Here is a 17,451-nt window from a genome sequence, read left to right on the forward strand (position 1 = left end):
GGAGTTGAGCAGCAGAATTTTGAATAAGTTGAAGCGGATGAAGTGTTGAGTCTGGAAGGACATCTCCTATTCAACATTTGTGGAAAAGTTAGGCACTAGACTCAACATTGAAACGTGAAAGGTGCCAGACCTTTGCACTGAAGTTTTAGGAATTCTAAAGATCTTCGAAATGCCGGCCAATCCAACCGCCCTGCCTTTCCACATGGTACTAGATGCTTCAAGATGAAGGCTTGGGAGTCCCCCTTCTCGGGACAAGCGACATCTCGGAAGATGGACCTCAAGTTCTGGATGCGTCAATCTCTGTTCTACAGTGTGGTCCAGCTCCCACACGTCTCTGTAGTGGTTGAGTTGGCTATGAAGAAGGCGAAAAAGTCACACCTTCATTTGAACACCCCTCCAGGGCGTGACTGTAAGTACCTGGACAACTTCAGCAGGAGAGCATTCCAGGCAGGGATGCTGAATGCAAAAATCCAGCAGCACCAATTCTACATCACTCAATATTTTACAAGTGCCTTCAGTCGCTCAAGCCCCACTTCACTACCGCTTCACCGGATGAAGCCCCACTAAAGAAATTCCATGATTTAGAGGAGGGACTAAGGCATTTATTGCGTACAATATATGAGGCTTTTGGAACTACCGCTCTACCACAGCAGGAGCCATTGCCGTTCGACGAATGGTGTGGCTTCGGGCCAGCGCCATTCGAGAGGGCATCCATGAGAAATTGGCTGACCTCCCCTGTCTCCCGGACAACATCTTTGGAGACAAGCTCCATGAAACTGTGGCCCAATTAAATGAACAAAACACTGCGGTATTGCTCTGGTGTCCCCCACTGAAAAATCTTTGAATAAAAAATATTACCCAGCAGGGTTTTTGCAGGTACCTGGGCCACTTTCACCGCTACAAGTAAGATGGAGAATTTCCTGTTTCTACCACTCTTGGGAAGCGATCACCTCCGACATTTGGGTATTCAATATTGTCAGAGAGGGCTATTCCCTGAACTTCAAAAACACACCGAATCTTCCCTACCAAGTAAGGCCACATCAGTCCGTCTCAGAGAACCATCACTGGCTACAAGAGGAAGGAAAAAAAATACACACCTCAAAATATAATTCCCCTCTTTTTGAACAAACAAACAAACAAAATACGGGGAAAATGCAAATCTTTATGGGTAGACTTTTAATGTCCGGTATCTTTAAGGGTAACACCCAAAAGGGAATACCTCAATGTTAGTATATACCGTTTTTGCTTTAAATTTTATGAGTGAACTTTAGTGCTCATGCTTGTGCTTCATTGTGTGTTATATATTTTGTCTTATTTACAAACTCTCCTTGATAACCACAGTCCTTAAAGAATTAGACGTCTTCTAGAGTTGTTAATATAAACAAAAAACACACTTTGAAATGTCTGTATGCCAATGCCAGAAGTCTAAGAAATAAGATGGGAGAGTTAGAGTGATTAGCAGCAAATGATGAGATTGACATAATTGGCATCACAGAGACTTGGTGGAAGGAGGATAACCAATGGGGCAGTGCTATATCAGGGTACAAATTATATCACAATGATAGGGAGGATCAACTTGGTGGGGGTGTGGCACTTTATGTCCAGGAGGGTATAGAGTCCCAACAGGATAAAGATCATACAAGAGACTAAATGCTCAGTAGAATCTATATGGGTAGAAATCCCATGTGTGTTGGGTAAGAGTATAATGATAGGAGTATACTACCGTCCACCTGGACAAAATGGTCAGACAGATGATGAAATGCTTAGAGAAATCAGGGAAGCTAACCAATTTGGCAGTGCAATAATAATGGGAGATTCCAATTACCCCAATATTGACTGGGTAAATGTAATATCAGGACTTGCTAGAGACATAAAGTTCCTGGATGTAATAAATGACTGCTTCATGGAGCAATTGGTTCAGAAACCAACAAGAGAGGGGGCTATTTTAGATATAATTCTTAGTGAAACACAGGATTTGGTGAGAGAGGTAACGGTGGTGGGGCCACTTGGCAACAGTGATCATAACATGATCAAATTTAAACTAATAACTGGAAGGGGGACAATAAGTAAATCTGCAGCTCTAACACTAAACTTTCAAAAGGGAAACTTTGATAAAATGAGGAAAATAGAAAAAACGAAAAGGTACAGCTGCAAAGGTTAAAAGTGTTCAACAGGCATGGACATTGTTTAAAAATACAATCCTAGAGGCACAGTCCATATGTATTCCACACATTAAGAAAGGTGGAATGAAGGCAAAATGATTACTGTCATGGTTAAAAGGTGAGGTGAAAGAGGCTATTTTATCAAAAAAACATCCTTCAAAAATTGGAAGAAGGATCCATCTGAAGAAAATAGGATATAACATAAGCATTGTCAAGTTAAGTGTAAAATATTGATAAGACAGGCGAAGAGAGAATTTGAATTGAAGTTGGCCATAGAGGCAAAAACTCATAATAAAAACTTTTTAAAATATATCCGAAGCAAGAAACCTGTGAGGGAGTCGGTTGGACCATTAGATGACAGAGGGGTTAAAGGGGCTCTTAGGGAAGATAAGGCCATTGCAGAAAGACTAAGGGGCAGATTTTCAAAGGGGTAAGCGAGTACCCCCCGAAAACCTGCCCCATGTTCCCCCTGCGCACGCCGAGCCTATGTTGAATAGGCTTGGCGGCGCGTGCAAGCCCCGGGACAGTGTGATGTTCGGGGGCATTCCGGGGGTGTGTGTCAGGGGGTGTGGTGCCAGCCCGGGGCATCCCGAGGGCATGGCCGAGGCCTCCGGACCAGCCCCTGGGTCGGGTGATGGCGCGCGCGCGAGAGTTACGCCTGCCTCAAGCAGCCATAACTTTTCAAACAAAGGTAGGGAAGGGTTTAGATAGGGCTGGGGGGGTGGGTTAGGGAGGGGAAGGTGCGGGGGGGGGTGGAAGAAAAGTTTCCTCCGAGATCGCTCAGATTTCGGAGCGGCCTCGGAGGGAACGGAGATAGGCTGTGCGGCTCGGCACGCGCAGGCTGCCGATTTTGCGCAGCCTTGCGCGCACCGACCCCGGATTTTAAAAGATACGCGCAGCTACACACATATCAATTAAAATCCGGCGTACTCTTGTTTACGCCGGTCGTGCGAACAAAAGCACGCACGGGCGTACTTTTTAAAAATCTGCCCCTCAATGAATTCTTTGCTTCCGTGCTTACTAATGAGGATGTTGGGGAGGTACCAGTTCCGGAGATGGTTTTCAGGGTGATGAGTCAGACAAACTGAACGAAATCACTGTGAACCTGGAAGATGTAGTAGGCCAGATTGACAAACTAAAGAGAGCAAATCACCTGGACCAGATGGTATGCATCCTAGGGTACTGAAGGAACTAAAAAATGAAATTTCTGATCTATTAGTTAAAATTTGTAACCTATCATTAAAATCATCCATTGTACCTGAAGACTGGAAGGTGGACAATGTAACCCCAATATTTAAAAAAGGCTCCAGGGGCAATCTGGGTAACTATAGACCAGTGAGCCTGACTTCAGTGCCGGGAAAAATAGTGGAAACTATTCTCAAGATCAAAATCTTAGAGCATATAGAAAGACATGGTTTAATGGAACACAGTCAACAGATTTGTTAGGCAAGGGAAGTCTTGCCTAACAAATCTGCTTCATTTTTTTGAAGGGGTTAATAAACGTGAATAAAGGTGAACCGGTAGATGTAGTGTATTTGGATTTTCAGAAGGCGTTATACAAAGTCCCTGATGAGAAGCTGCTAAGAAAACTAAAAAATCATGGGATAGGAGGCGATGTCCTTTCGTGGATTACAAACTGGTTAAAAGACAGTAAACAGAGTAGGATTAAATGGTCAATCGTCTCAGTGGAAGAGGTTAAACAGTAGAGTGCCTCAGGGATCTGTACTTGGACCGGTGCTTTTCAATATATATATATAAATGATCTGGAAAGGAATACGATGAGTGAGGTTATCAAGTTTGCGGATGATACAAAATTATTCAGAGTAGTTAAATCACAAGCAGATTGTGATACATTACAGGAGGACCTTGCAAGACTGGAACATTGGGCATCCAAATGGCAGATGAAATTTAATGTGGACAAGTGCAAGATGTTGCATATAGGGAAAAATAACTTTGCTGTAGTTACATGATGTTAGGTTCCATATTAGGAACTAAGACCCAGGAAAAAGATCTAGGCATCATAGTGGATAAAATCGTCAGCTCGGTGTGCTGCAGCAGTCAAAAAAGCAAACAGAATGTTAGGAATTATTAGGAAGGGAATGGTTAATAAAACCAAAAATGTCATAGTGCCTCCATATCGCTCCATGGTGAGACCGCACCTGGAATACTGTGTACAATTCTGGCCGCATCTCAAAAAAGATATAGTTGCGATGGAGAAGGTACAGAGAAGGGCAACCAAAATGATAAAGGGGATGGAACAGCTCCCCTATGAGGAAAGACTGAAGAGGTTAGGGAGACGGCTGAGGGGGAATATGATAGAGGTCTTTAAGATCATGAGAGGTCTTGAACGAGTAGATGTGAATCGGTTATTTACACTTTCGAATAATAGAAGGACAAGGGGGCATTCCATGAAGTTAGCAAGTAGCACATTTAAGACTAATCGGAGAAAATTCTTTTTCACTCAACGCACAATAAAGCTCTGGAATTTGTTGCCAGAGGTTGTGGTTAGTGCATTTAGTGTAGCTGGGTTCAAAAAAGGTTTGGATAAGTTCTTAGAGGAGAAGTCCATTAACGGCTATTAATCAAATTTACTTAGGGGCGGATTTTCAGAGCCCTGCTCGCGTAAATCCGCCCAAAACCGGGCGGATTTACGCGAGCAGGGCCCTGCGCGCCGGGAAGCCTATTTTACATAGGCCTCCCGGCGCGCGCAGAGCCCCGGGACTCGCGTAAGTCCCGGGGTTCTCGGAGGGGGGCGTGTCGGGGGGCGGGCCCGGTCGTCGCGGCGTTCCGGGGGCGTGTCGGCAGCGTTTTGGGGGCGGGTACGGGGGCGTGGCTACGGCCCGGGGGCATGGCCGCGCCCTCCGTACCCGCCCCCAGGTCGCGGCCCGGCGCGCAGCAGGCCCGCTGGCGCGCGGGGATTTACGTCTCCCTCCGGAAGGCGTAAATCCCCCGACAAAGGTAAGGGGGGGGGTGTAGACAGGGCCGGGTGGGTGGGTTAGGTAGGGGAAGGGAGGGTAAGGTGAGGGGAGGGCAAAGGAAAGTTCCCTCCGAGGCCGCTCCGATTTCGGAGCGGCCTTGGAGGGAACGGGGGGAGGCAGCGCGGCTCGGCGCGCGCAGGCTATACAAAATCGATAGCCTTGCGCGCGCCGATCCAGGATTTTAGTGGATACGCGCGGCTCCGCGCGTATCTACTAAAATCCAGCGTACTTTTGCTTGAGTCTGATGCGCAAGCAAAAGTAGGCTGATCGCGCTTCTTTTAAAATCTACCCCTAAGGGAATAGCCACTGCTATTAATTGCATCAGTGGCATATGATCTTCTTAGTGTTTGGGTAATTGCTAGGTTCTTGTGGCCTGGTTTGGCCTTTGTTGGAAACAGGATGCTGGGCTTGATGGACCCTTGGTCTAACCCAGCATGGCAATTTCTTATGTTCTTAGGGAACGTTATTACACAAAATATGAGTAAAGCCACCCATTCTGGGATGGCTAATATCATCAGCTTGACTGCTTTTTACCGCGTTGATAATAAATAGCTTGAATGTCAGGGTTTTTGGGAGCTAAGATGACGTCCTGATAGGGTCTATGGAAGAGAGCTGCTCCTACTTCTGAGAAATTTTCCTAAGATGCCGCTGAAGAGAAAAGGGAAGGTGAGGGTTTTCCCCTCTATACCTACCCAATTATCGGAGCAGGCTCTAATAACGTCTTTCCTCGCCCAGGAAGCTGCACAAATCGAGGTGGTGAATCCCCTGTGAAAACGCCTGGAGGAGAGGCGATTGCACCTGGGACCGAGGTTTCCCTCAGCCCCCCCGATACACGTCCACCGGCATCCAGAGGAACTTCGACCCTGGACGCACAGCAGTCAGCGCGGACCGATGAGGTCACAGCGGCAGGACTGCTGGGAGAAGCGACGGCGAGTTTTGAGGAAGTGGAGAGGATTCAGCGCGGGGAGAAATGCTAACCCACGCTGAATTAGCAATTTCATCTGCAACCTCCGAACCAACCCCCTCAACATCGGGTGCCCGACCTGAAGCTCTGGTAAGGCCAGCGGTCGTTACCCTTAAAACCTTATGGGAACTGTCTGCGGGGCTAACATTAGCAGTTCGTGACTGTAATTCTAAGCTGGACTCGTTTGCTTTACAAGTTAATAATAAAATTCTTACTCAAGGTAATACCTTGACTCAGCTTCAAACATCAGTGGGAAAAGTAGAAACTGAAATTTCACAACTTAAAGAATTCAACATGGCTACTATACAAGATAGAGCTGCTCTTTCTAGAAGGCTTGAACTGCTGGAGAACTGGAACCGCCGTCTAAATTTAAGACTAATCAATTTTCCTAGAGTTATGGGGGAAATGCCTATTACCACCCTAAAAAGATATTTTGCTGAAGTTCTTCTTTTACCTGAAGCTCAATTTCCGCCAATAAATAAGGCTTATTTCCTTTTAGGGCAAAATCGCTCAAATGAACAGGCACTACCCCCTATGGATCTACAAAATTTCACTAACTTTCTTGAATCTTCTGCCATTGAGATCCTTGACTTTTCTACTCTTCTAGTTTCCTTGATATTGGAACAAGATATTAGTAGGTTAATGATCTCATACTTTAAAAATTTAAATACATTGTTTCATGGCAGTAAGGTTCGTATGTTTCCGGATATCTCAAAGATAACCCAGGAAAGACAGAAGGGTTTCTTAAATATGAGGCAGGATGTGATATCTTTGGGGGCTACTTTTTTGCTTAGATACCCTTGTAAGTGTATCATAAAAAAAGAAGCGGATACTTTTATTTTATTTTCCTCAGAGCAATTAAGGCTTTATTTAGATTCCCAAAGCCCCGCAAGGAATACTGTAACTTCAGGGGAATAGAGGAGATTATCAGCTCCCTTTTCAGGTTAAGCCGTATTAATCAATTGTTTCCTATAATGTCCTTGAAAGTTGTCTCCTAAGGCTATATTAAAATGAGAATTGGTTACTACATTAGAATTTAACTTTTCATGAATTGATAAAGTGAATATGATTTTGTTTCTTACTAATGTATTGTAACATGTTTCCTTTATACTTTATGATACAATTGTATTAGAAAAGTGATAAATAAAGAATAAAAAAAAAATAGCTTGAACGTTTGTAACCAATTTCTCTAAGCACTGTGAAACCGCCCGGCACTGGCAGTGTTTTGGCAATGAATGCCTGCTACAGGAGCAGGAGAAGGTACTGTTAATAAGAAAAAAATAGATCTCAATAATAACATCAAAGTCTATAGCCCATACAGTAGTTTAAACTTACTGTGAGTTCAAGCCAAGAGGTGGACGCCGCTGTTTCTTGCTGGCATCCACCTCCCTCAAAGATACCGGACATTAAAAGTCTACCCATAAAAATTTGCATTTTCCCCGTATTTTGTTTCTTTGTTTGTACAAGAGGAAGTCGCCAAACTACTCCAGTAGCATTCTATCCAACAGGTTTCCAACTCTCAACTGGACCAGGGATTCTACTCCCAATACGTCCTCATTCCCTAAAAATTGGGAAGATTCTGCCCAATCCTAGACTTAAGAGTTCTCAACAAATTCCTGAAAAAGTAGAAGTTCAAGATGATGTATCTCAAGTCCATTCTTCCCTTCCTACCGTCCAATGATTGGATGTGTTCGCTGGACCTCAAGGATGCGTACTCTCACATCCCTGGCAATACCTGTGCTTTCAAGTCAACAAACACCACTTCCAGTATAAGGTGTTCCCCTTTGGTCTCTCATCTGCCCTGAAAATCTTCACCAAGTGCTTAACGGTAGCAGTGGCCCACCTAAGGAAGCAAGGCATCCAGTTGTTCCTTTACCTTGATGACTGGTTGATAGTGGCACAGCAACCTGCCACCCTTCAGAGTTGTCTACAGACCACAATCCAGTGTCTAGAGGGGCTTGACTTGGTTAACAATTACGAGAAGTCCAGTCTTCAACCAACGCAGAACCTGCAGTTTATTGGAGCCCATATAATTACAGCTGAGGGCAGGGGATTCCTTCCGCCAGACAGGGCCCATAGGCTGTGCACTCTGGCCATTCTGCTGACAGACTCTACTCATACCTCGGCCCGCCAGCTCTTGAACTTCCTGGGCCACATGGCAGCAGCCATCTATGTGGTGCCACTTACCCGTTTGCACATACAGCGCCTGCAATGGGGGCTCAAGACACTATGGACACAGATCTCACATCCGCTATCCCGGCGAGTGAGTCTAACCCAAAGCATGAGAGCAGACCTGGACTGGTGGTTATGCCCTGGAGCTCTCTCTGACAGGGCTCTGCTTCGCCCCCCTGACTCATCAGTTGATCCTTACCATAGATGCCTCAAGCAAGGGGTGGGGAGCCCATTTGGACGAAGTACGACCACAAGGACTCTGGTCCCACTGGAAAAGACTCCAACAGAGAAACCTCCTAGAGCTCTGTGCGATTGGCAATAGTGATCATAATATGATCAAATTTGAATTAATGACTGGAAGGGGACAGTAAGCAAATCCATGGCTCTCGTGCTAAACTTTCAAAAGGGAAACTTTGATTAAATGAGGAGCAGCTACAAAGGTAAAAAGTGTGCAAGAGCCGTGGTCATTTTTAAATTTTAAATTTTAAAAATACCATCCTAGAAGCAGAGTCCAGATGTATTCCACACATTAAGAAAGGTGGAAGGAAGGCATAATTATTACAGGCATGATTAAAAGGGGAGGTGAAAGAAGCTATTTTAGCCAAAAGATCTTCATTCAAAAATTGGAAGAAAGATCCAACAGAAGAAAATAGGATAATGCATAAACGTTGGCAAGTTAAATGTAAGACATTGGTAAGACAGGGTAAGAGAGAATTTGAAAAGAAGTTGGCTGTAGAGATAAAAACTCACAGTAAAAACTTTAAAAAATATATCCGAAGCAGAAAGTCTGTGAGGGAGTCAGTTGGACCGTTAGATGATCGAGGGGTTAAAGGGGCACTTAAAGAAGATAAGGCCATCATGGAAAGATTAAATGATTTCTTTGCTTCGGTCTTTACTAAAGAGGATGTTGGGGAGATACCCATATTGGAGAAGGTTTTCATGGGTAATGAAACCAAATCACGGTGAACCTAGAAGATGTGGTAGACCTGATTGACAAACTGAAGAATAGAAAATCACCAGGACTGGATGGTATACACCCCAGGGTTCTGAAGGAACTAAAAAATGAAATTTCAGACCTATTAGTAAAAATTTGTAACCTACCATTAAAATCATCCATTGTAACTGGACGGTGGCTAATGTAACCCCAACATTTAAAAAGGGCTCCAGGAGCGATCCGGGAAACTACAGACCAGTTAGCCTGACTTCAGTGTGTTGGGAGCTGCTATCTGGTGGGAGTAGCAATCAAATAGGGGTTAGCAATCTATTGTTATTTAGGAGAGCTGTGGGTGGATCCTTGGACCAGAGGCAGATGACCACGCCCCCAGGGGAAGATCCTGAGGGGGACCACCGATCAGGCTCAGAGTTAGGAGACAGATACACACTAGTTCTTTTATTAGACAGTATACTGAACCACCAGAAGTGGCAGTAGTGAGCTGGAATGCCCGGCTGGGCTGTAGTCCCTCAGATACTGGAACAGCGATCCCTGGAGGCTGAGCTGTAGGGAAACTGAAATATAGTGAGTAGGCAGGGTATGCAGAGTTCATGACCGACCTGATGGTAACACTCACACAATGTCTCATAGAAGCCCAGGAGTTGGAATGTATAGGCCCTTGAGGAGCGAGTACCTGGTTCCAGGGAAAGCTCTGAGAAAGTAATGGTAACTCACTAATGTAGTTGGCAGTGATGACTTCCAGGCAGAAGACAATACGGAGCAAGTCTGGGAATGAGGGCCCTCGAGGAGCGAGTACCGGTTCCAGACTGTCACCTGAAAAACAAAGGAGAGAGCGAGGCCCCCGAGGAGCGGGTACCCCTGGTAAGTCCGAGGAGGCAGAGTAGCTTAGATAGAGTAACCCCTGTACAATAACCTTTGCTAACTCAATCTGTTAGCAAATTCTAAGACCTTATATATCTGTCGCGGGTGACGTCATCTCAAAGGGTCGCCCCTGAGGTTCACGCCATCGCCGGTACTTCAATCGGGGCTGTGCCGCGCACGCGCGCCCCTAGGCCTCCAGGAAACATGGCGGGTTGCAGCATCTAGCCGGTCCCTAGACGCCAGAGGACTTCAGCAAGAGGACGCCGCGGCAGCCAATCTTCCCGCGGTCGAAGAAGGAGGCGCCAAAGAGGTAAGGAGGGTGGAGAGAGGGCGTCGGGAACTAACGGACACAACACAGTACCAGGAAAAATAGTGGAAAGTGTTCTAAATATCAAAATTACAGAACATATAGAAAGACATGGTTTAATGCAGCAAAGTCAGCATGGCTTTACCCAAGGCAAGTCTTGCCTCACAAATTTGCTTCACTTTTTTGAAGGAGTTAATAAACATGTAGATAAAGGTGAACCGGTAGATGTAGTGTATTTGGATTTTCAGAAGGCGTTTCATGAGAGGCTTCTAGGAAAAGTGAAAAGTCATGGGATAGATGGTGATGTCCTTTTATGGATTACAAACTGGCTAAAAGACAGGAAACAGAGAGTAGGATTAAATGGACAATTTTCTCAGTGAAAGGGAGTGGGCAGTGGAGTGTCTCAGGGATCTGTATTGGGACCCATACTTTTCAATATATTTATAAATGATCTGGAAAGAAATACGACGAGTGACGTAATCAAATTTGCAGATGATACAAAATTGTTCACAGTAGTTAAATCACAAGCAGATTGTGATAAATTGCAGGAAGACCTTGTAAGATGGGAAATTTTGGCATCTAAATGGCAGATGAAATTTAATGTGGATAAGTGCAAGGTGATACATATAGGGAAAAATAACCCATGCTATAGTTATACAATGTTAGGTTCCATATTAGGAGCTACCACCAAAGAAAGATATCTAGGCGTCATAATGGATGACACATTGAAATCTTCGGTTCAGTGTGCTGCAGCTGTCAAAAAAGCAAACAGAATGTCGGGAATTATTAGAAAGGGAATGGTGAATAAAACGGAAAATGTCGCATCTCAAAAAAGATATAGTTGCGATGGAGAAGGTACAGAGAAGGGCGACCAAAATGATAAAGGGGATGGAACAGCTCCCCTATGAGGAAAGACTAAAGAGGTTAGGACTTTTCAGCTTGGAGAAGAGACAGCTGAGTGGGGATATGATAAAGGTGTTTAAAATCATGAGAGGTCTAGAACAGGTAAATGTGAATCAATTATTTACTCTTTCAGATAATAGAAAGACTAGGGGACACTCCATGAAGTTAGCATGTGGCACATTTAAAACTAATCGGAAAAAGTTCTTTTTCACTTAACGCACAAACTCTGGAATTTGTTGCCAGAGGATGTGGTTAGTGCAGTTAGTATAGCTGTGTTTAAAAAAGGATTGGATAAATTCTTGGAGGAGAAGTCCATTACCTGCTATTAATTAATTTGACTTAGAAAATATCCACTGCTATTACTAGCAACAGTGACATGGAATAGACTTAGTTTTGGGGTACTTGCCAGGTTCTTATGGCCTGGATTGGCCACTGTTGGAAACAGGATGTTGGGCTTGATGGACCCTTGGTCTGACCCAGTATGGCATGTTCTTATGTTCTTATGGAAATGCCATACGCACATTTGAGGAGTTTCTATGAGGGAGAACTGTCATGGTCCACACGGACAATCAGGTCGCGATGTTCCTCATAAACAAGGAAGGAGGGTCCAGTTCCTGGATGATGTGCAGGGAAGCGTTGCACATCCTAGAATGGGCAGAGGAGTTCTCCTTCAGGCGACCTACCTACCCAGGGTGGAAAACTCCAGAGTGGAAAAACTATCAGGATCTTCCATCTGCATGAGTTGGAGCTTCGCCAGGACGTGGCAGAGGCTCTCTTCTAGGCTTGGGGCTTCCCACTCATGGATGTTTTCGCTATGGAGCACAACAGGAAGGTGCATATGTTCTGCTCGGTCTACCCCAGCCAGGAATTACTCATGCAAGATGTGTTTCTTATATCATGGATGGGAGGGCTTCTCTACGCTTATCCCACAATCTGCTCATCTCGAGAACATTACAAAAGTGTATTGCGGATGTTGCTGACCTCATCCTGATAGCTCTGGCTTTGCCCAGACAACCGTAGTACATCTTTCTTTGTGCTTCACTCCATCGAACTACCTTTTCCTCCTTTGGCCACAGTGTAGATCTACTGTCGCAGGACAGGGGCATCCTGCTTCACCCCATGCACTCCTTGCTGCACCTCACAGTGCAGAGGTTGAAAGGGCTGTATTAAGTCACCTGCACTTGCCTTCGGAGATCCAAGAGGTGCTGGAAATCCAGGAAATCTTCTACCAGACGAAACTATCAGGGCAAGTGGCTCAGATACTCAGCTTGGTGCAACGACAAGGGCGTAAACCCCTTCTCCTGCTTGCCAGAAATCCTTTTACAGTATCTCCATTCCTTCTATCAAGCAGGACTGGCGACAGCTTTGGTGAGCATCCACGTCAGTGCCATTGCAGCCTACTATCATCCTTACAATGGCATACCGGGGTCTAACCGGGGTCTCCTTGTTCATGAAAGGCATTCTATGACTGCGACCACCAATTCACAGATCACCTGTTCATGGGATCTCAACTTAGTTCTGGAACAGCTAACGCTTCCACCCTTCAAACCTCTGGAGACTAGTAATATGAGATGTCTATCGTGGAAAGTTTTGTTTTTGGTCACTCTGACCTCTACAAGAAAAGTCAGCGAGTTGCAGTCTCTGGTCCTCTACTAACCATACTTTTAATTTCATCATGACAAGATGACTTTATGGACATGCCCCGGCATTCCTACCCAAGGTAGTTTTGGCCTTCCAATCATTACTCTGCTGACCTTCTTTCCGAAGCCACACAAACACAAGGGTGAAAGACGGCTCCATACACTAGATTGCAAGCAAACCTTGGCCTATTATAAGCGTAGAATGCACTCCGAATCTAGAGCCTCAAAGCTATTTGTTTCTTTCAACCCAAATGCTCTAGGTTTGCCGGTCTCCAAGAGAACTCTCTCGATTTGGATTTCACAATGCATTCAGTTGTGTTATAGTATAAGGTCAGAGACCCTGACCAGATCACCAAAGGCCCATCAGGTGAGAGTGATGGCAGCATCGGTAGCTCACCTAGATGAGGTCGCAATAAAGGACATATGCAAAGCCGCTACATGGTCCTCACTCCATACTTTCACTTCTCGTCATTTTCTCTACCAGCAAGCCACTGCGGATGCGGAGATGGGCAGATCCATACTCCAGTCAGTGACCACTTAAAGAGACTGTCCACTACTCTGGGCCAAGTTGGGTGCAGCACATCATACTCAGCCTCGGGAACTGTGCCATATTCCCACAGGGACCCTTCCTACTGCACTCACAACCTTCAGCTGGGAACTCTCAGACAGCATGGCTAATTCAGCCTGTTTATCTGCAGGGAAAAAGCAAGTTTGCTTACAGTAAACAGTGTTTTCCATAGGTAGCAGGATGAATTAGCCATGCTGACCCACCCACCTCCCTGGATAGTCTCCACTTCATTCTTCGAAGACATGCTTTGGAATAGACTGAGGAGAAAATGGAGCCACGCAGAAAAGGATGCGCAGCAGCACACAGAGCAAAGCTCTGTCATCTTTGACAAGCTCTGCCTAGCTGCCTTGGAGGAATGTCCCCAGACAGCATGGCTAATTCAGCCTGCTATCTACAGAAAACACTGTTTACGGTAAGTAAACTTGCTTACATGGCCTGGTTTATGAGTGTGGTACAATTCTGTCAAAGTAGGCACAAAACAAATTATTAATTGACTAGAGTGTTTATTGTTTTCAACCTATTTCTTCAGCGACCATATCTATGCTATAATGTGCCCTGAAGGCACTGCTAAGTGTATGAAAGAGATGGATCATTGCTTTCTGATAGTATTTAAAAAATAAAAATTGTCTCCTCAGAAAACACATGAAGCGACTGTGGGCAGGGGAGAAAAGTTTCCTTCCAGTGAAATATCACAACCCTTCGCCTTCCGAATGTGTGGTAAGTGTTTGCTCTTTGTCCTTTACAGGCTGCATCCAAACCTAGAACTCAGGACCGAGCTCCACCAGGTCCCATGATAGAAGAAACTCAGAGGAATTGTCAGATTAAAATCAAAGATATCATCATTTGATATTGAGCAAAACTGGAATGTCTCCTGCTATTTTCTTTTCAAATTGAACATAATGTGCTTGAATGAAGCCTAATAGACCTCAGTAATGTAGTTGAATAAAGCCCATTCTCTCAGTAATGCCCTAGCCTCTTAGGGACCAATTCTTGTGGCCTCTGTTGGAAACAGGATGCTGGGTTTGATGGACCCTTGGTCTGACCCAGCATGGCAATTTCTTATGTTCTCAAAGTGAAAGGACACACATACTTTTGGCTTTGAAACTTGCCCCATTGGCACTTGATATTTCTGTGAGAAGAGTTTTGCAGAAAAAGTCAACACGAATATTTTTTAAAATGCCATCTACCTCCCCTGACCTAAAAGCACTCCTGAGAATGCTAATGTGGCTAAAAGCCTGTGTGACTTTTAGCTGCCTAAAGGGAGAACAATTTGCAAAGAGCCAATGAATGCTGGTACAATGCTTTGAAAAACTGATCTCCCCATTTCCAATTTGGATGAATAAAGTAATATTGAGGTCCATATTCAAAAGTATTTAGCCAACTAACTCAGAAGATGGCTGGCTAAATGAAATTTTGAGTACTTATCCAGCTAAATTCTAGCCAGCTCATAAGAAAACTGGTTAGACTTTAGCTGGCTAACAGGGTCATTCATCAAGGTGCGATAGGCCGTTATCATGCACGCTAAGGCGGTATCGCATGCGATACAGCCATAACTCACGTGATAACTACTGTATCATGATGTTAGGATTTAAATGAGGAAAAGGGGAAGGGTTAGGGCAGGTTAGAAAAATGTGGATTCTGTACTGCTGTGAGCGGTAATGTTTTAGACATTATTGCCGACACTAGTGCCAGAAATAATACCACCTTTCCCATTGGTGGCGATAGTGTGCACTGTGGTGTATTTTAATCTGCTGGAGAGCCAGCCTAGCTATCAGGGCCCTCATATGAGACACAGAGAGAGAGAGACTAGCTATAAGACCCTCATAGTAGTTAGGTAGCAATGTTCTCTCAACTTAGCTTGATGGACTCAAGCTAGGTTGAGAGAACATTGAACAAATCTCATCTTTGGTTGAGTTTCCTCACTCCGAAGGTCATCAAATCTTTACAAGAGAGCACTGTTCTGTTCGTACGTCTCACTTTGAATGTCAAAGTGGCCCCTAACCCCTATACTCCTATCTAAACCTCACTTCGAGTAACTATGAGGGCCTTATAGCTAGTCTCTATCTCTCTCTCCCCTCCCCAGTGGTTGTAGGTAGGAAATACAACAATTCTGGCACTTATCGCAAAGTGCGAAAAAGTTATTGCAGTTTGCGCTAATACCTATGCGAAGCGCTAAGATAGTGCACTTTGCAATAAACAGCCTATTACCATAAAACACGCCCCTTTTCCTATCATATGCGATATTTAGTGCATTTTGATAAATCCAGGCCTAACTTTGCTAGTCGGACTGTGTCTGAGTATGGACCTCGTGGTTCCCGTGTTAGCTCACATAATGCATGTCAGGCCAGCCATTCTTCCCAGGATCCTTTTCTCCAAGCATTGCTTCCAACATCACTGAGACAGCGAAGCCTTATCTGCAACAGAGCTACTGATACAGGGTCACTTCCGTAGCACCCACGCACTTCAACTTCACTCGATTCAAATACAAAATATTATTAATATGCTGAACCTAGTTTTGAACTGTCCTCCTCTGATGCCCAAAAGCATCAAATTTTGCCCCATTTCTACTGATTAATACAGATGTGCATTCAATTATGTAAATACATAAAATATATGGAACAGTTTTGAAGAAATGGCTTTCAGTGACAAAAAATAAAAAAAGAATTACATCTTGGAAATTCCTGTCTAAATTGATTAGATAATAACTGTTAAATATATTGTTATTGTCTTATCTCAGGCTGCAATAGCAAGATACTCTGGCTGGCAAATCGCATACATTTTATGGGGTATGTTTGAAGTTTAACAATATATATGTGATCTCTGCAAGATGCCATTTTTAATTTTCGACTAGTAACGCTATTTTCCTTTTTGTAGGTTATTTTATCCTCCACATTGTCCTGATGATTTTTGGATTCATATTTACATATGGTATTGTTTACCCTATACAGCACAACCAAGCACTGAAAGTAGTAAAAGGTTTAGTAATTTCAGCGTAAGTGAGTCACGTTGTCTTTTTTTTATATGTATACCCCATTTATCAGTGATCTAGCTTTTGTCTTTCTTATTGCATTTCTTGAAAAAAATCCAAATAAAAACCTGCGCACTTATCAGTTTAGAAAAAGAATAGTCCAAAAAATTACACTTCATTGACACAAGAATTCCATACAACATCACTAGAATCCTGAATAAGATCAATAAAAGTAGAGCCAGTTACTCTCCATTCATTCCTCCCCTTATCCCCATTCATTAGCTAATAGGATTGTCACATGGCCTCTGGCATGTCGTGTTCATAAATTTTACATATAGGCCAGGACTGCACCATGATGTCAGCATCTAAGTAGTTACACACACAAGCGTGTGCCGGAGACCCCTACTGCGTAACTTTAATTCTGCTATGGACGGCATGTAAGTGGTGTAACAAAAAAAACTAGGCTAGTCAGCGGGGTTTGAATGCTCGGGGCTAATAGGGTAAAAGGGAGGCAAGTTAGCTAGGGGTTTAGGAAGGCCTTTCCTTTACTGGGGCAAAGTGGGAGCAAACTGGGAAAAGGCCTATTGTGTCGCTGTGCATACTTACTAAAATTCCCCCCACTTACGTGCTAGAGATGGCTTTGTGTGCACATGGGTGCATTAATAGAAAATCATGCGTGCATATACATGCAGATAGCTGATTTTATAACACGGGCGCATATACGCATGAATCTTATAAAATTGGCGCATCGATGTGCACAAGAGAGCAAACGTGTACACATGTGCGATCACACGCAGGTCTTAAATTGTACCTAATAAAGTGCACGGACGAGGATCAATTGTGAAATCAAGGCTGAACACTAAAACTATTGTTTCAGTTTGCTGATGGTACACAGCTGAAAAAAAATGCATTCCTAATAACCTTAACATTAAACTTACATCAAAAAATGACCCCAGATTTTGGATTTTCTGTTGAA

General features: G+C 44.1%; 1 protein-coding gene across 1 annotated transcript in view; it reads left to right on the forward strand.

The window, feature by feature from the left end:
- Positions 1-17,451, forward strand: part of LOC115096851 (stimulated by retinoic acid gene 6 protein-like) — a 225,523-nt gene that overhangs the window by 161,714 nt on the left and 46,358 nt on the right. The window contains exons 12-14 of the mRNA XM_029612056.1: positions 14,143-14,224; positions 16,245-16,293; positions 16,382-16,499. Coding sequence (XP_029467916.1) covers positions 14,143-14,224; positions 16,245-16,293; positions 16,382-16,499 — 249 coding nt within the window. The remainder of the gene's footprint in view (positions 1-14,142; positions 14,225-16,244; positions 16,294-16,381; positions 16,500-17,451) is intronic.

This window comes from Rhinatrema bivittatum, chromosome 1 (genome assembly GCF_901001135.1).
Source record: "Rhinatrema bivittatum chromosome 1, aRhiBiv1.1, whole genome shotgun sequence".
Lineage (NCBI taxonomy): Eukaryota > Metazoa > Chordata > Amphibia > Gymnophiona > Rhinatrematidae > Rhinatrema > Rhinatrema bivittatum.